Source organism: Lepisma saccharinum, chromosome 26 (assembly GCF_977018435.1).
Source record: "Lepisma saccharinum chromosome 26, izLepSacc3.1, whole genome shotgun sequence".
Taxonomy (NCBI): domain Eukaryota; kingdom Metazoa; phylum Arthropoda; class Insecta; order Zygentoma; family Lepismatidae; genus Lepisma; species Lepisma saccharinum.
Window position 1 is genome coordinate 44,465,440 of NC_139254.1, and position 20,749 is coordinate 44,486,188.

The following is a 20,749-nucleotide window of genomic DNA, read 5'->3' on the forward strand; positions in this document are numbered from 1 at the left end:
GGATAAGCCTCTGGTTGGTTCTTCTACAAGTGTGATTACTTGGGCAAACATGTAAGTTGATGATGGGCAACCACTGATCAAAATTTTTCCTTTCCTCAATGTAAATCTTCCCTTGTCATAAAAATTATCTAATTTAACGATAAGAAATACAAATTTAGAAAACATGCATTTTTCATGCTGGACTGGTCAGAGTAAAACATTACAAAGCCTGATAATCACTGTGCATGTCCCATCATCAATTCACCATCAAGAAAGATAGAGAAGTAATGAAATCAGGAAGGATACATGCATATTATCTACAAAGGTGTGAATAGACAGGACTCTTTATTTCTTTGATTCTCAAGAAATTCACTGCAGAGAAAATCGGATTTTCCACCGAAATCAACCACCTCAATCTGGTTAAAAACCCATGATCCTCATCCTTCAAATGCAGTGTAAACAGAAATAGCAGTAGACATTGTCACATATGTGAACAAGGCAGGATCTTGTTTTATCCTTCCAGCAAGAGAGCTTTTTACATGCCAACAATTTCTGCTTCGTGCCAAGGATCCTCCCAAGTTTGTAGTTTATGGTTCAACACAGAAATCTGAATTCTTATTTCTCGAGCTACTACTTGAACTATTATTAGTCGAAGGACTACTTCCAACAAATCTTAATGTAATTAGTTTGTTTTAAATGATTTATTAATTGACTAATCTATAATCACATATTTCACAAGTTACGAGAGCAGAATAAATGCATATTTCAAATTTTGCATAAAGTCTAGGATAATTAGACTGTGAAAGTGTTGTCCAGCACTTTTGTGACCTGCAAAATAACTGAACTCTGAAAACGTTTCTGCCAATGATGTGATTAAATTCCAACCAGTATCACTGATAATTAGGGATGTCACGAAGCTGAAAATTTACCGGTTCCGATGTACTCACCGATAATTTTTGGAACCAATGCCAATGCCGATATTTAACAGATTCCGATACATAATTCAACATAAATAGAATGTTATTTTCAGCATGACAAAAATAAATTGCCTATGTACATTTCTATTGCATATCATATGTATATACATATATATAAGGGAGGTTATTTCAGTCGTTCACCGCCAGCGTGTCGGCCGTTCGGCGGGCTCTTCATGCAACAGGTCCCGGCAAATTGCGTTCAGGAAGTCCGTAACAGAAACCGCTTGTTTTGTAATGTTTCCACTTTTCACAATTACAGTTACAATTACAATTGAAATAAGCACGTACCTTGTCGCAAGGATGCTGTGTGTGTGTGGAAAAGGTGTCCTCCCAAATACAAATATTTCTGGCACCTTATTTCTGACAGAAAATCTTAGATTAGACATCGTTACTTTATCGTCAGTTGTCAGAAAGGGAAGACAGCATCCCGGCGCATAAAGCAAACCGAAAGCGTAAAATGATATTTAAAAGTAATAATAATGATGATCACTAACTTCCTGTGTTATAAGAGATGTTGAAAATGACCTCCTTTAACAGCAATACAACACGTTTCTTAGGTTCAAGAGATCCTGTCTATCGTAATTCCCTGACCACTTTTCTGCAAGAATTCGTTTTCACGTAATTATCGTACATAAAAACTCTCTGTTCAAGACTATATTTGTTTAACGACATAACTAATGAATGAATAACAATTAACACACAATAAAGCACTGGCCATGAGTAGCACATTACAATAACACAGTATAAGCAACACGTGTACTGATAAACGCAAACAGAAGTGAACATGAACGTACACTGACGTCTGGTAGCCGACAGTGTTGCTAACCATTTTTCGGCAATGTCCCTACAGACGTAGTCAAAATGTCCCTACAACTGACCAAATGTCCCTACGCCAAGTAAAGCGACTAAAAAAATTATCACCTCATGAGCATGCAAAACAGAAGATAAAATATACACATTTACTTACCAAATCTTTCTGCTCGGTGCTTCCACAATTAATGAAGGAGCGAATTTACATTTGCCTATCCTAACTTAACCTAACCGTACCTGGAAGCGGCCCCGGCGCCTACCCTGCGTCGAATAACATGGGTACCTGGGGGAAACCCTGGGGGGTAAAGGCGGTCAGGGGCGTGATGCTGATCACATCACCCCCACTCACGACCGGATCAAGAAAGTGTGGGGCGTTACCCTCACACCCCCTATACGCCTTCATGGCGTGGTGCTATGCACAGGGGAACACTTTACCTTTTTTGTACCTGAATGGTTCGTGGGGCTATCCGTCAATGTTTTGTTGGGCTACCCGTTTTTCGAGCCCAAATTTTAACTATGTTTGCCTTGCCTAACCTAACTTAACCTAACCTTACCGAGAATGCTCAGTGGGGCTATTCCTGAATGGTTTTGCGGTAATTGTGATTACGAACCGATAAAAAATATTTTTTTCGTAGCACTTTAACATCATCGAAGACGCCATTTTAGTATCCTGCAATTTTATGATTGATGTAATGTTGCCAAATTTACCTGTAATCAAATCAGTTCTTCTACATCGTGATTGTCGCTGTCACATGTAAGCACGTTCTTTGGGCAATATACTGAAATGAATAAGTTTATTAATTAGCCCTCCTGCACACTCCACCTAACAATCTGTATAACATTAACAACTTTTTTACTGTTCTCTTCCGCTATTCTTACACAATCCATGCTCTCCAAGTATGAAATCAACAGTGTGGCAACGCTGTAGACAGCGTAACTAATTGTAATTTGTTCATATCAACAAATATGGCTACCATACTTGTATACGGAGAATCATTGCGAGAATTGAAATGCTTATTTTACAACTTCTACACGTTAATTAACATTTTTTCCCCCTCACCCCAACATGTTAACTTGAGATAAATCATCACGAATAATTATTTCGTGAGTATAAGACGTAGCATAGAAATTACAGAAAGGTCCGGTATTGTAAATTCTTGCCTTAATGAATAATAGGAGTGTGCGGGACAGAATTTTTTGCGTCGGGACGGGATCGGGACGGTAATTTTTTTAAATCCCAACATTCGGGATGGAAAAATTTGCAATTTTCCGACCAAGTCGGAAAATTTTCGGGACGGGAAATGTTCGAAATTTCCCGAAGCACTGGAAATCTCGAATTTTACGTCATTTTCACTTTAAGTGATTGTTTTTGCATTTCTAGAATAAAAACTTACAATTTTCGATAAGTTCCAGAAACTTACAAGGCAGAAAACGTCGAGAATTAACGACTTTTTAAAGTAAAGGATCCCGCACACCCCTAATGAATAACGTTGAGTCGTTTACTGTTGATTATGTTATTTGAAGTCATACATGCTGCTGCTGTGCAGAGATAGATGTTGGTTGGTGATGCTGTATTTCCTGCAGTCTTTAACAATTCTGGTCCCATTTTATTTCCCTTTTTTGTTTTTGTATCACTTAACATTGAAAATATTCTTTCCGTTTCCGCTTTAGAATGTGGCAATGTTAGCACTATTTTCGCGAGAGTGGAAATGTTTTCAAAAAGGAACTTGCCTTGAAAGTTTTTGGTAACCGATAACATGTTCCAAAATTCTGATGGAGATTTGTTAGTTAGTTCTTTTTTCTCCTCTTCGCTAAAGTATCCAGATAAACTAATTCATAAAATGTCATTTACCAAGATTGAAAAAAGTACCTACGTTTTCCCTCATTTGGCAAAATCTGTCCCTACGTTCCTACGCAGGCGAAATTTAGTGAAAAGTCCCTATGCTTAGGGACATGTCCCTACGGTTGGCATCACTGCCGACACGTGCTGTATGAAGCGCCCTCTCGCGGCTGACAACTCACCCAACCCCCGATAAGCTGCCGGCGCTGTCGCGACAACTGAGGATAAAGTAGCGATGACTAATCTAAGATTAGATGTCAGAAATAAGGTGCCAGAAATATTTGTATTTGGGACAAGGTACGTGCTTATTTCAATTGTAATTGTAACTGTAATTATGAAAAGTGGAAACATTAGAAAACAAGCGGTTTCTGTTACGGACTTCCTGTAATGCAATTTGCCGGGACCTGTTGCATGAAGAGTCCGCCGAACGGCCGTCACTCTGGCGGTAAACGACTGAAATAACCTCCCTGTATATATATTTTTACCTGGGGGAAACATCAACGGCCCTCAACCTCCGCATCAATAACCACCGCTCCTCCACCCACAACCTGGACTTCACTGTCGCCGTCCACACCAACCACCACAACATCAGTTTCAACGACTGCTTCCGGGTAGCGATCATCCACCTCCTACCCCAACCAGCCAACACCTCTGTTCGCAAAAGATGGGAGAGGGCCTATATATCGGCCATGAGTGCAACCACTCCACCTGGCCTGAACAAGGCCACCCAGTAATGCCCAACCCTCACCACCCTTCCGCCCTCCCTCCCAACTCATCCCACACACTCACAGTTTACAACGAGCCTGGTGACGAAACAGTGTTTTTTTCGTTCTACGCACCGCTTCTTCTTCAATGGGGACCTGGCAACTCTGCAGGACCCCAACTTTCGGTTCCGTCTTCTGTTTCTTCTCACACCGATGATGCTATAAATTAGCGAAAATTTTGAATTTTCCTACTGTCCGGTGAGTGTTTCCTTTTACCTTATTTGATTTTTACTTAGCCCTTTTGGCCCTCCTTGCTTTTATCCATTATATATATATATATATATATATATATTCTCAAGAGATGCAAATGTACAAGAATACAGTTATTTTGAGTGTTTTTTTTTAATGTATCTTTTGTCTTATATCTTGGTGTAAGCTTGAGAAAGTTCTGGAAAACGTCGCAGATACAATAAAAACTAAAAGTAACTGTTTTCTTGTACATTTGCATATACAAAGAGTGGTTATGTGAACCTTTAAGAAGAACATAGATTTAACATTAGTACACAAGCAGTTTTTTAAATGCAAAATTAATTCCTGTTCTTAATGTTGTAAATTTAATGCTGGCAGATTCAACTTCAGAATCACTTTTTGGTAGTAACGTACTTCTTCTCTTATCGCAAATCTGTCCAGCAACACTGAATACTGATGCAGCAGGTATCCCAAGTAATTTTTTGCCACTTGCTTCCGGTTTGGATACTCATTTTTGAATTTCCAATACAAGAGTGGATCCTGATCACATGGAATAGTCGGTTTACCAATGTACTGTTCTATTTCTGATCCTCCGAATGAGTTTTTACAATAATTTTATCTTAAGAACTCCACAGGGATGAAGATCTATAACCTAATTTTCAATAAATCTTGCACAATTAAAATATAAAACTTATTAGAAGGTAAAACTCTAGTATTGTCTGTACCGTTTTAAATATTGGACTTTTGCCGTTGTCGATAACGATTCCTATATGTCAATTTCTGCCGATTTTCATACATCTGTAATCGGCTTTGGCACATCCCTACTGGTAATGTTATTTCCTGGAGAATAATACTCCCACTTGTTCCCTCATTATTGTTAGTTCCTTTAAACCATTCTAGCTTATCTTGCTGTTCTTGGATACGATGCCATTTACCAACGGGGATATAACAACAAATCTTATTTGTGTGTGGTGTCTCCAAAATTTGTAGATTTGTTGTGGACAGAGAGACCATGTATATATTTACTCACATGTTTGATTTTGTTTAGATGGAAATCTTTTATATTTTTGTTTTATATCTCGGGGGAAATGTTCTGTGAATGTTGACTAAATATAGATTGTCAAAATTGAATATTTTTTTTTCCTCCAGACTGATCAGGTTCCAGTTGGTAACATTCCTCGGAGCATAACTGTGTTCTGCAGGGGTGAAACAACCAGGATAGCCATGCCTGGAGACCATGTTAGCGTCACTGGAATATTCCTTCCTCTTCTTCGAACAGGATTCAGGCAACTGACTCAGGGTCTTCTCTCGGAAACGTACCTCGAGGCACATGTAAGTTGTATTAGTTTTTGATTCAAGTGAGTGCAGTAACTGCACTCCAGATGTGTATAGGTACCGAACATGAGAGAAGAGACAGGTCATGCACATGTTCACTCCAACAGGAGTGCATAGAGCCGCATATTTATGGTAAATACAAGATCATGATTATAGGCGCCGACTCCATGGGGCTTGGGGGACTCGAGCCCCCTCAATGTTAACGATGTGGGGGCAGAGCCCCCCCAAATAATTTTGCTTAAGAGGATGTAATGTATTATTTTGCTTCTGTTGTAAAGTTTACTCTGAATTGTGCCACATGAACTTAACTTTAAATACACATTTGAAATGTTCTAGACCATCAACTTGGGGGGGGGGGGTATGACCAGAGACAGCAAAACACATGACTTATTACTATATACTAAGTATATAATTATGAGTATTGTTAACATTTTTACTAAAAAGAGTTTCAAAAGAAGATGTGCATGAACTAGGAGAGTGGATGGGACGTTCGGAGTACAAATGGCTCTCACATGACATTCCGAATGAGATAATTGATATATTAGAGAGATCTGTTTTGCGCTCCGTGGTAGCAGATATTAAAAGTCGGGAATATTTTGCTATTATGGTTGACGAAACTTGTGACATATCCATCCGTGAACAATTTACATTTTGCATTCGAACTGTAAATAAAAAATTTAATATTTTTGAGGAATTCATGGGCTTTTATGAGATTCCGAACACTGAGGCCAAAACTTTAAAAAGGGAGGGAGTGAGGCATTCATTAATTTTTTCAGTGATCAGAGGGCCCTCCCCCCCCAATAATTTTGACAAGTCGGCGCCACTGATCATGATATCAGTACAAAAACTCGGCATATTTCGGGATCAAATACAGTATCAGTGCGGCTACTCACCGGGAATTCCTTGAATTTTGGGAATTATTGGCTCCGGGAATTCTGCATGAATTTTTCTCCATAGATATGGAAAATTGTAACTTCTATTAATTCAAATCTCATTGAATTTATACATATTTATAATTACCCTGTTCTAATTTTTTCACAATTTAGCTTTTCTTTTTATTGAGGAAGGATATTAAAGTTGCGTGGAAAATAAAACAGAATTCTCTCAATCTGTTTACTTTTTGCAGAACAGATGGAAGATTATTGCAAGATAAGATATCGTGAGTTATTATGTAAATTTGAGTTTGAAATTCTTATATAATTAACAATTGTTCATAGATTTGTATATCCCGTAACATTTATGACTTGTGTTTGTAGATGCATTTCAAGTCTGTGCATGCGAAATAGCAAATGTAAATTCTGCACCTTAAATTAAATATTTGAAATATGTATACCGTTTAATTGAATTGAATTAGAATTTTTTGATACATATGAATCTTACAGACCATTTATATTGATAACATATGTTTTGTGTTGGTGTGTAGGTGGTCAGAGGCAGGTAGCCTTGAATTTTTGGAAAGTGCTCCTTGAAAAACAGGAATTATACTTGAATTTTTTCACTGTCCTAGAGTAGCTACCCTGAGTATGTAAAATGGCATATTGGTGTTAAAATGGTGAATAAAACCCTAAATTTTAATTAAGAACTACACTTATTATGCAAAATTAACATTTCAGTTTTAATAGCACATTTATATGGTTAGAGATTTGAGTTTATTCCTGTGTAAAGGAGTCCATTTTTGCTTGTCAAATATTTACAGCAGCATTGATCAATTTTCTGTGATTTGCATAACTCGCAGGATAATTCAGACCTCAGAAGATGTTGCATTTGTAAATAAACCAACATGAAAAATTAACACTACAATGTGTTATTTCACATTTTGTGTTTTCATCAAAAATGAAATATGCATGCTCCTACTAATGAAGAAAGCGTGATGGAGTAAGAGGCACAGTTTTTCCAAAAGCTCATATCCACTGCCACCACACTCGAGTGCTGTTTTGGGCACCAGTCACAAGGCCCTGTCTTTTCCTGGGCAGACCTCATGCATAGATTATTGATTGACAGCCATTATTTTGAATTTCAAACAAAGTGAGATAGTTGTATTTTTTGATTGGCTTGATTTTTTTATATGTTGAAGTAGGTCTTGAGAAATGAATATTGTGCAATTTTGAGACCTTGAAAAATGTTTTCCCCCCTGTAGAAAGTGTCAAATTTCAAGGTCAGACTGCACATTTTTCATGAAAAATGGAACATGGGTAAGTTCGGAGTGCTGTATCTTTGGAAATCAACAACATCCCAAACTTTTGTTTTGATATACTGTTAACATAAGACTGGTTGCTGATATACATTCAATTGTTTTGATGGGATATTGTTGCTTTCCATTGTTATGCGGCAACAAAGAGGGTCCAAAATGAAGTTTTTTCCTGTTTTCGGCCCTTAATATCTTGGTTAAGCAACAGTACCCCAGATATTTATTTACTGGGAATTGAAGCTCACTATCAGGACAAGCTACCTGATATAGCACATTACTGGGATACTGTTAGCAGACAAAACATCATCAAGGTAAAAATACACTAAATATGCCAACTTGTAGGTGAATATATGTACTAACACCAGGAAATGAAAATGTTTGGAGCCTCGTCCCATTTTTGAGAAAATAATTTTTAAAATATTGAGAAATGTCAATGTAAATTATCACACTTCCTCCCCTATCAGAAAGTGGAACAGACCTATCTCCTTCCTTTCCTTGTTCCAAATGGAACAGTCCATTGGACAAGTTGTGGGACAGTTTTCATTTTCCTTTCTTCCATGGATAGCTTAGTGGTAACGTCGCCTCCTTCTCTGAAAGGTGTTCCTGGTACAAGTTGTTTGGGTCAACTGCACGTCCCCAGTCCCGATTATCCTTCCTGTGCATATAGTGGGTTTAGAAACGAAACTGTATCAACATCTATATACAGTGGCGTACCAAGAACTTTCGAAAGGGAGGTGGGACCTACATGGACGTCCGCAGGATTTTTTCCAGGGAGGGGCAAGGAAGGTATTTTTTCCAGGGGGGGGGGGCAAACAAGGCACATTTTCTCCAAAAATAGTGTTGTTCCCTAAAAAAACATTGCTTAAATTTGAATTTATGATGTTCATGCAATAATTAACACTTATTATTGTGGCTGAAATGAAATTATATGTGTGAAATACATAATTTTTGGTTGAGTTTCATTTTCCATTTGCCCCCCCCCCCCCCCCTTTCCGGATGCCCATTGGGACCTATACATTTTATAGCAGCCAGCCATCTTTTTGCGATAAGAGTATATTTGTAAAATATTCTGTATTATTTTACCAAAGAGAACATAACTTACTTGTGACAGTCTGTACTTGTAACACTATGCTCTTTGTGCGAGTTTCCCAAAATAAACCAATTTCAGTTAAGGTAGGCCTAGGAGCGGACCTTCGTGGTGGAGTGGTTACCACCGCATGCCACGGGTCCCGGGTTCGAATACCGGTCTGGGGACGATTGTTCTTTATGAATGTCGCTTCAATAATTTCATAATTTAATCACTCATTCTCATTGTCATGATTATCCAAATGTGGTAGGAAAGCGAAGTAAAATAACTTAATATCAAGCAATCAATCTCAAATAGGCCTATAGGGAAAAGCAGGTTTATGATATTTCCATCATATTTGAAATTGTTATTGCAAATAACCAACGTGCTTTTGCTATCATGTTGGCAATTGTTTTAAAGCAATTTTAAAACATCAGACACAAATTTATATTTTCGGGTACTTCACCTTGCAAGCATAATGGGGTACTGCAAATGTGCTTAGTTTTATTTGAATTGTGGTGCGGACAAGCCTTCAAAAAGTGATCAGTTCTCCCGTCTGACAGAACTAAATGACGAGATTTACAACAAGCAACCTTCTTGAAGTGAAAATTGAAGCAGTGCTATATGTGAAGGAGGATGCAAAAAATCCAGTTAGCAAGATTTTTTGCAAAGCGCACACACCCCCACCCCCACCCCTGCTGCCTCACTGTCAACCTGTTAAATCAAAGAAGTGCCGCATCCCTCCACTCAACTTGTCCAAATTGTCGATCAAATTTTCTCCCGTCTAGGAATCTCCACTTGAAGTGCTGCATTCTAGTAAGTGCTTTGCCATTCCATCTGGATACTACTGCAGGTTTCTCTTCATGCATATTTTTGTACTGTCACTTAGTTCATCTACATTGTAGAGATTCTGAATTTTACAGAAGTAATTTCTGCACTCTCCCAACTTTTCCTCATTACAGTTATGATTTCGATAGATTCAGAAACATAATCTGGGTTATCCAGGTCTTCAGTTCATTTATCAATTAATTCAAATGTGTCCCTCTCTTCATCATTCAATGGCTTTCTATGATTTCTGAACAAAATTGATTTGAAGGAATAACTATGCCTGGAAATGTTGGAATTAATTCATGGAACATGCCCCATTGTTAAAAGCAGTAGTCAACTGACCTCCTCCTATAAATTTGTGCCTGGTGTTTTAAAATTGCTTTGAAACAATTGCCAATATGATAACAAAAGCAAATAGCAATATTAAATATGATGGAAATATCATAAGCCTGCTTTTCCGTATAGGCCTATTTGAGATTGATTGCTTGATATTAAGTTATTTTACTTCGCTTTCCTAGCACATTTGGCTAATCACGACAATGAGAATGAGTGGTGATGATATGAAATTATTGAAGCAACATTCACAAAGAACAATCGTCCCCAGACCGGTATTCGAACCCGGGACCCGTGGCATGCTGTGGTAACCACTCCACCACGAAGGTCCGCTTCTAAGCCTACCTTAACTGAAATTGATTTATTTTGGGAAACTCGCACAAAGAGCATAGTGTTACTAGTACAGACTTTCACAAGTAAGTTATGTTCTCTTTGGTAAAATAATACAGAATATTTTACAAATATACTCTTATCGCAAAAAGATGGCTGGCTGTTATAAAATGTATAGGTCCCCCCCCCCTCCCTTTCGAAACTTCTTGGTACGCCACTGTATATAGAGGTTGATACAGCTTCATTTCTAAGCCCACTATATGCACAGGAAGGATAATCGGGACTGGGGACGTGCAGTTTAAAGTGGGACCCGAACAACTTGTACCAGGAACGAGAACCAGGAACACCTTTCATAAAAGGAGGCGACGTTACCACTAAGCTATCCATGGAAGAAAGGAAAATTAAAACTGTCCCACAACTTGTCCAATGGACTGTTCCATTTGGAACAAAGAAAGGGAGGAGATAGGTCTGTTCCACTTTCTGATAGGGGAGGAAGTGTGATAATTGACATTTGACATTTCTCAATATTTTAAAAATTATTTTCTCAAAAATGGGACGAGGCCCCATACTTTTTTCATTTCCTGGTGTTAGTACATATATTCACCTACAAGTTGGTATATTTAGTGTATTTTTACCTTGATGCTGTTTTGAGATAGACGTAATTCTAAAGATGTGGAATTCACAATTTTTGAGTATTGAAAGGGTTATGTCTGCTAACAGCATCAATGTCCCAGTAATGTGCTATATCAGGTAGCTTGTCCTGATAGTGAGCTTCAATTCCCAATAAATAAATATCTGGGGTACTGTTGCTTAACCAAGATATTAAGGGCCGAAAACAGGAAAAAACTGCATTTTGGACCCTCTTTGTTGCTGCATAACAATGGAAAGCAACAATATCCCATCAAAACAATTGAATGTATATCAGCAACCAGTCTTATGTTAACAGTATATCAAAACAAAAGTTTGGGATGTTGTTGATTTCCAAAGATACAGCACTCCGAACTTACCCATGTTCCATTTTTCATGAAAAATGTGCAGTCTGACCTTGAAATTTGACACTTTCTACAGGGGAGGAAAACATTTTCAAGGTCTCAAAATTGCACAATATTCATTTCTCAAGACCTACTTCAACATATAAAAAAATCATGCCAATCAAAAAATGCAACTGTCCAAATATCCCTTTTTTGTTCGAATTTCAAAATAATGGCTCTTAATTATCTTCTGCAGTGTATGCAGAATTGTGTACAAGAGATAAGAATAAAACAGGGTTTTTAAATTTTATTAATATATATATATATATATTTGTGGTGAATAAAAGATGAAGATTTCGGTACACAAACTGAGCACATTTTGGGATCAAAAGTGGTATATATAAAATGCACTTCGGTGTTAAATTGGTGAATTTGACATAAAAACATTTAATTTCTACCAGGACATTTACGTGAATGAGTCCTTTAATAATTTTGTCTATGATTTTGCATAAGTGACAGGATAATTCAGACTTAATAAGTATTGTGTTGGTAAATAAACTCTAAATTGAGTGTTCAAGAGTTTATTTCACATTTTGCATCAGTTTGTGAAAAACTGAACATTACAGCATGTTACCCTATTTACACATGTAGAATGCACACTTTTTTCCAAATTTTTTTTGGTGCGTATTATGCACAGAATAATTCGGACAGCCAATATGAAACTGTACATGGTCATTCCATGATTTTGTGACACCTGCATTGATTTTTTGTGTTTACGGAACCCTATCATGTTATATCGTTGTAAAGCTTAAATTCAGTAGTTTCTAAATATGGCAACAGTATTCCATTCAAGATGGCGACACTAATGTGCAATGCGGTTGAAATGAACTCATCACAAAATGAAGGAATATTCTGATTTTTATTGTACTTCGATGAATGAAAAGATAAGGAAAATAATAATTAAAATGTATTACTTGCCAAATTATGTGACATATTTGGAGTATGCAAATGCCTTAATGGGAGAAATCTTCTATGCCTCCTATAAATGTTATGTTAGTCATGGAAAAAGTATATATTTGAAGTTCTTTTTAGAAAAAGTAAAGAGGAAATGAGCAAAACTGCTTATAAAAGTCGAAAAGGTCCATGTCCCACAATTTTTCACTTTCAAATGTAATGTTCTGCTACACCAATAAAAGCAGTGTGTTCTGGCAGAATTCACTCATGCACCTCAATTATACTGCACATTATATACAAGACATAATTGTTTGTCACTTTTCCCTATCAAAAACCAGGGTGTGCATTATACACGCGTAAATACGGTATTTCACATGTTGTGTTTACATCAAAAATGAAATAATGCATATCTATCTGTCAATCATAAAAATGCACATTTACGTAGTTCTTCAAATTCTCTTATCGACAGCGCATTGTCCGCCTAAACAAAACCGAAGAAGACGAGATCCCTGCTGCAGATCTGACTCCGGAGGAGATAGAGCTGTTGGCAGAGGAGGACTTCTACACCAAGTTGGCTACCAGTTTGGCTCCGGAAATCTATGGGCATGAAGATGTGAAGAAGGCTCTCTTGCTACTTTTGGTTGGTGGTGTTGACAGGCACCCAAACGGAATGAAAATAAGAGGTAAGAATCACTTGCTGGTGTTGAAACAGATATTTCTATACAGCTGCAGAATAATAGTACTGACAACTGAATTCCTGCAAGTATTTGATCTATCTGGTACCCTAATTTGTTTTGTGTGTGGCTCATGGTGCTAAACTAGACTTCTGTACTTAGGTACAATTTAGCAACATACACACAGCATTTAAACATCAAAACTAAGAACATATTCACCAAAATGCAAATGATAAATTGATTTAATTTATTTTACTTCGCTTTTATGCCACTCTTGGCTAATCCTGAAGATGAGTGATGATATAATGAAATTGATGAAGATATACTTGCAAAGAACCCCATGCCTTGGCCAGGATTCGATCCAGGATCCCTGGCATTGCAGTGCATTGTGTGAACCACTACGCCACATAGATTGATAAAATGCAATTCAATATCAAAACATGTCAGGTGCCAAAACTAGTGGGGAAAGTAGTAGAAAGTATAGGGAAAACATTTCAATGAATTTTACGACCAACACAACATGAAATAAGGTTAATACAATCTGTTTTTTGTTTTTTTTGTTTAAAATAGTCCTAGATTTTCGCATTGAAACATATTTTGCATGGTGAAATTTTTCTTCTGTAAGCATAATGCTTCAAAAACCTGTCGATATGTCATACTTTCACATTGATGAACCTGGATGTATCATTCCTCCTTGCAATTAATGGATGAGGTGTAGCAATTTAATTCCCAGAATGGCCTTGTGAAAGCAGAATTTGCTTACCTGCTGTTGCTTTTGAAATAATCTCCTTGTAATACTCTGCACCTCGTGAGACAATAGTGCCACTGCCAGAAATAGTCTCGAAAATCATTTATCAGAATACCTCACAGTAACATTGGGTTGGATACCAGGAATGTCGCAGGAAATATCTGTTCCTTCAGTGCATTTTTTTAGTTTTGGGACGAGTCAGATGAATGATGTGAATGGTCCATTTTTGTAATTGGTTTCTTGTAAATAAACATACTACTTCCTCCACTGATTAAGAATGAACAATTCATTTGGTCTGTTGGAACTTGTCCAAACATGCTTGTGCAATGTGCTGTGGCTATTCCAGGAATTGAATTGTCACACTTTGTATAAAAAAACGTGTCTGCAGTTGTACGCACCTTAGAATATCAAACTGAATATTTAGACATTTACCGTGTATAATGTGCACCCTGGTTTTTGGTGGGGAAAAGTGACTGACAATTAGATCTCATATATAATGCGCAGAACAATCCAGTTTCAAGAAATGGCATGGATTTCTTAGTTGTAGGTTGTAAAGCTGTTGCTATGCTGATCAAGAGGAGAATATCCTCTTGTGTAAACAATAAATCACCAACCCACGCCACCTCCCCCCTCTCCCTCCATTGGGTTTAGCATCCCAAAACTTTCACTCTTTAACCACCTTATTTATTCTGTAATAGTAGAAAGCGAGATCTAATTACCTTATAGATTTGAACTGCTGGGGAAGTTATTTTCTATTATTTCTCACCCAGCAAATACCACTGATACTCATTTCCACCAGAACGGCACTGCTTTTCTTGGTTTCACAGAAAATTATATGACGGAAAAATCGTGGAAAATGGTCTTTAAACTTTTATTTGTGTTTTTCCTCATTCCTTCTTTACTTTTTCTAATACAAACTTCAAAATATATACTTTTTCATGATTAACATAACATTTATACGAGGCACATTCAGGGCCCTCAAACTAGCAGTGACAGCACAAGATTTCTACCATTAAGGCATTTACACACTCAATATATATCATATTATTTGACCAGTAATACATTTTAATTACTATTTTCTTCTAGGGTTTTGTAAACATGAAAAATCAATGCAGGTGTCACAAAATCATGGAATGACCATGTACGGTTTCGTGTTGGCTGGCTGAATTATTCTGTGCATAATATGCACCACAGTTTTTGTAGGCAAAGATTTTGGAAAAAAGTGCTCATTACGTATGAGTAAATATGATATTTTATACAATATGCTTCCTAGGTGTGGCTAACTGACTCATGATCTCGCCATCAAAGTCTCTGATTTGAATCCTGACCTTGGCATTGGTTCCTTCATCAATTTTGCTAGTTTGTCATTGTTCTGTTTAGCATAAAGAAGCAGGCAAGCAATGTAAAATAAGTAAAGTACAAAGGAAAATATAGTTGTTTTTTTTACAAGGTGAGTCAAAAGTTGAGAGCAACCCAAATACTGTATCTTTAACTAGGCATTATCATTATGTGTTAAACCATAGACCATTGGCCATACCTTTTTCATATGTTGGAAACTGTCATCTGGAATTCAACTTAAATAGAAATGTGGTTGTATATACCCAAGTTTTCTATAAAGTGATCAGAGAAATTCAACTGTGAAATCTGGTTTGATTTACGTTCATCGGTTTCAAAGTTGTCTCCATATTATCCACAATCATGCACAGGTTAATTTTTAATCAGCAAAATATTCACAGGATGCTTAATGTCATATTGTTCATGCCATTGCTGCTACATGCTAGAAAGAGTTCATATCACCACTGATATTTATGTTTTTAAAAAAAGTAAAGTTACCCCCCCCTCCCCCCGAGTTACACCATGAAAATACGTTAGAGATTCACATATTCTTAATCTTGGCCACCTTAACCCTCTTCCCTGGGTGCCTATTGACTGGAGGCTAGGTGAGCTCCAGAGCCAGTCGATGCGGTAAAATTGCAGTAAAAAATTCTCACCCTGGGAATCGAATCAGGGACTCTGCATGGTAGTCAGATGGACTACGGAGTGAGAGTTTTATAAAATTTTCAGCAAAATTCGACTTTGAAATCTGTGTCACCATGTGTTAAATACCTCTTGCAGCACTTTCTTATTTGTTTCGTGCAGATTTTTCGGAAAATTTTACATAAACTTTAATAGTCACATGACTTCTTTCCACGTAAAAGTCTAAAGTTAGAATTAAGATTTCTGCCTCCAAGATGGCAGAAGAATGCAATACTTTGAATGTGAACATTAATTATAGGTTCACCTATTAATCTAACACAACAGACATAACATCATTACTGCAGCATTAAGCATCCTATTTGAACGGTTCCATACTAGTATGCATGTGAATGATTTGATTGATAAGCTGTTGAGTTCAAATAAATAAACTTATTTCACGAAAGCCTTTCTCGGAGAACTCTATGTCAGTGGGAGTAGTTATCTGCATTTGTGGTCAGCAAACGCACAGGTTATGCTCACCATGCCTGTGCGGTCTAAGGTGTCATGCTTTGGGCTTCGGTAATGGGATAGGGGGTAGGTTCGAGTCTCCTGGGGGAAGCGTAACAACTTTTATCCTGAGATTTTTACGTATCTATGGGACAGGTGGCTACCCACCATCGTGAGGAAATTGGGGAGCCAGGGATGAGTAGCATAACCCAGTCATGGAAACCTACAAGAACTGGGGGTTCGTCGTGCTGATAACATGTCTCCCCGTAACTAGTTGGATGATCTGCCACCTCAGGTGGAAGTGAGGCCTGCAGTCGGTATGTAGGCCCGGGCCCTCAATAGGCTGTTGCACCACATGCTAAACACACAGGTTGGCTTTGAAGTGCCTTCCTTCACTCTGTACTCCTAATGTACAAGAGTCAGGTTGAATTATGCAAATATCTGTTCCAATGACTCAGCCCACCCTAAAAGGGCCTCACCGATAGCGCAGTTGTAGCATCGTCGCCTTGTAAACAAGGGGTCCTGGGTTTGATACCCGGTGGAGGCACATAGTGGTTCAGATCATACTTTAAACTGTAGGTCCAATCCTGGTTAGCATTTTTCTACGGTACGCGACTGTGGTTATGCAGTTTGGAGGATCATAGATGCACTGACTCTAACCCAAAGAATTCCCAAATAACCTGATAAAAAAAACCTTTCTATTAGAGATGTGACGAAGCTGAAAATTTACCGATGTACTCACCGATACTTTTTGGAACCGATGCCGATATTTAACAGATTCCGATACATAAGATTATTCAACAGAAGGGATGTTATTTTTAGAACGACAAAAATAATTTTGCTATGTACATTTCTATTGCATAGCGTATGTATATACATATATATTCTCAAGAGATGCGAATGCACATTTGCATTTACAAAAAGTGGTTATCATGTGAACCTTTAAGAAGAACATAGATACTCAAGAGATTTAACATTAGTACACAAGCAGTTCTTTGAAATGCAAAATGAATTCCTGTTCTTAATGTTGTAAATTTACTGCTACCAGATTCAACTTCAGAAACACGAGTTTTTGATGCACTTCTGGAAGTAACCTACTTCTTCCTTTATTGCAAATCTGTCCAGCAACACTGAATACTGATGCAGCAGGTATGCCCAAGTATTTTCTCAGCACTTGCTTCAGTTTTGAATACTCATTTTCGAATTTCCAATACAACACCTGATCCTGGTCAAGTGGACTAGTTGGTTCAACAATGTACTGTTCTATTTCTGATTTTGAGGTAGGTTGATCCTCTGAATAAGAGTTTGCAATAATTTTATTACAAAAACTCGACAATGATGTAGAATCAAAACCTAATTTTCAATAAATCTTACAAAACTAAAATATAAAACATATTATAAGGTAAACTCTAGTATTATCTGTACCAGTTTAAATATCGGATTTTTGCCGATGCCGATATGTCAATTTCTGCCGATTTTCATACATCTGTAATCTGCTTCTTCACATCCCTACTTTGTATTCTAAAAATCGTTTTATTTGGTACTAATTGAACAAACCTCGTACGATTTACTGGTTAGTTATTATTAGAGGCATGCATATTTCGTTTTTGACGAAAACACGAAATGTTAAATAACACATTCTCATGTTAATTTTTCATGTTTCCTGAAGGTGTGAGGTGCATTTTCTTACCTTGTTTTGTCAGGAAATGATACAAAATGAAATGCGAAATACACTCTTAAACACGAAATTTAATATAATTCTTGAAGCTTTCCTGGCGGCGAATATTGAAAAGGTTTTCTTGGGCAATCAGCCAGGTGATATCGTTAGTCGGCTGGGAGCTGACGTCGGAGAAACGCCACCTGATTGGCCCGCCACCTACACTGGACCCCTCCCACACCAAATACATATAACGTCACCCTGACTTATCTCTGCACTTCATTCCCTGAATGAAGCTCATAAGCCCAAGAAAACCTTTTCAACGAAATTTAATGTTTATATACCGACGCAACACTTTCTGAAGTGTGAAGCAACTTGTGAGTTATGCAATTCACGGAAAATTGATTAATTCTGCGGTAAATATTTGAGAATCAAAAATGGACTCCTTTATACAGGAATAAACTTAATATTAGTAATGATTTAATGTGCTATTAGAAGGGATATATTTATTTTGTGTAATAGTGCAGTTGTTAAATCAAATTTGGGATTATATTCACATTTTTAAAACTAAAATGTAATTTTATATATTGCTTTTTCACCGCTATATCTGCGAAATTTCATTTTATTTACCTCTTTTGAACCTGAAATTGACTCTGTTTTTGTACCGAAATTTTCCTTTTTTATTTACCAAAAATATGTGCCTCTAGTTATTATGTCCAATATACACTTCAGAATCCCACCACCTGCAAGGGAACACATTGTTAATATACATATCGAGAAAGATACACAAAGTGACACTCTTTATAATATGCATCAAAGTGGTTTGTAAAATTCTAACTCATTTGTAGGGATGTGCCGAAGCCGATTACAGATGTATGAAATCAGCTGAAATTGACGCATCGGAATCTGCAAAAATCCGATATTTAAACCGGTACAGATGATACTAGAGTTTTACCTTCTAATAAGTTTTATATTCTAGATTTGTAAGATTTATTGAAAATTTGGTTATGGTTCGTCATTATTGTAGAGTTTTTGTAATAAAATTATTGCAAACTCATTCAGAGGATCAACCTAACTATAAATCGGAAATAAAACAGTACATTGCTGAACCAGGATCTGCTGCTGTATTGGAAATTCTAAAATGAGTATTCAAACCTGAAGCAAGTCCTGAGAAAATACTTGGGTATACCTGCTGCATCAGTATTCAGTGATTGAGTGTTCAGTGTTGCTGAACAGATTTGAGATAAGAGAAGAAGTAGGTTACTTCCTGAAGTGCTTCCAAATCTCGTGTTTCTGAAGTTGAATCTGGCAGAACAGGAATTCATTTTGCATTTCAAAGAACTGCATGTTCTAATGTTTAATCTCTTAAGAATCCATGTTCTTCATAAAGGTTCACATAACATTTTGTAGATGCAAATGTACATTCGCATCTCTTGAGAATATATATGTATATACATATGATATGCAATAGAAATTTACATAGCAAATTTATTTTTGTCATGCTGAATAAAACATCCCATTTCTGTTTAATAATCTTATGCATCGGAATCGGTTAAATATCGGCATCGGTATCGGTTCCAAAAATTATTGGTGAGTACATCGGCATTGGTAAATTTTTAGCTTCGTCACATCCCTACTCATTTGTATAACGATAAGTATGTGTTTATTGCAGACGGCTTATATCAGTCAGCATGAATAAGAAAATTCTGTGGTCAGACCTATTGATCAGAATACAACGTTATCGTCTCAATGATTTCCATTAAATACAAATTCCAACATTATAGTATTATTGAATGTCCTTAAATATAATATGATTTATGGCTCAAATGTGAGAAAAGCCCAAACACTTTGGTCTATATATATCATAGTCTTTACATAAAATGCAACTTTGAATCATGATATTTGCAATCAGATATGTACTAAAAGAATATATATATACACTCATGTTTTTCATACCTATATACACTTCAATTTTCTGACAATGTGGTGCACAACCAATACAGTAAAAAATAGTCTTATTTCTCCATGTATATTTTTCTTGTCAGTACGTGACATTACGTAATGTTCTTCAATTACGTGCTACAAAGGCACAAGTAGCTGATATGTAATACTCCATTTCGTACTTCAATTTAATGTAATTGTTAATTATTCAACTCATGATTCATCTTAGTGGAGTTGAACAACATTGTGTGATGTAATCATCAACATTCTTTGCATGCTTGACAAGGAATAGTTACATTACAAGCGTAATGATCAGTTTAAGCGAAGACAGAACAAAACTTCCACTTGAATGGAATTGATGGCAAACAAACAGCATGTAAAACTTCTCACGAACTCTGTAGGTTATAGTAAAAAACCTTACCTTGTTACATTGCGTCAGTTCTTGTTGTCATTCTAGCTTGTCATCAACCTACTTTTTCACTCAGGAAATCTGAACGTCGACCTACTTCCAAGGTAAACACTGCAGCAACTTGTTCCTTAAACTGTTCTTGTCAGGCCATGTATCCAAACAACACCCTGATGACCATGCAATTTATGAAAACACGAGAATTTTACACCACTGCATAAAGCTTTTTCCCATTGCCATCTTTTCCTTGCACGGGAACTACTTGAACACTCTCTGTGCTGCTTCCACAGTTTTTA

General features: G+C 36.9%; 1 protein-coding gene across 1 annotated transcript in view; it reads left to right on the forward strand.

Moving 5' to 3' along the window:
* The window catches only part of Mcm7 (minichromosome maintenance 7), a 92,883-nt gene that overhangs the window by 29,602 nt on the left and 42,532 nt on the right, over positions 1 to 20,749 (forward strand). The window contains exons 7-8 of the mRNA XM_083112779.1: positions 5,709 to 5,891; positions 13,034 to 13,247. Coding sequence (XP_082968905.1) covers positions 5,709 to 5,891; positions 13,034 to 13,247 — 397 coding nt within the window. The remainder of the gene's footprint in view (positions 1 to 5,708; positions 5,892 to 13,033; positions 13,248 to 20,749) is intronic.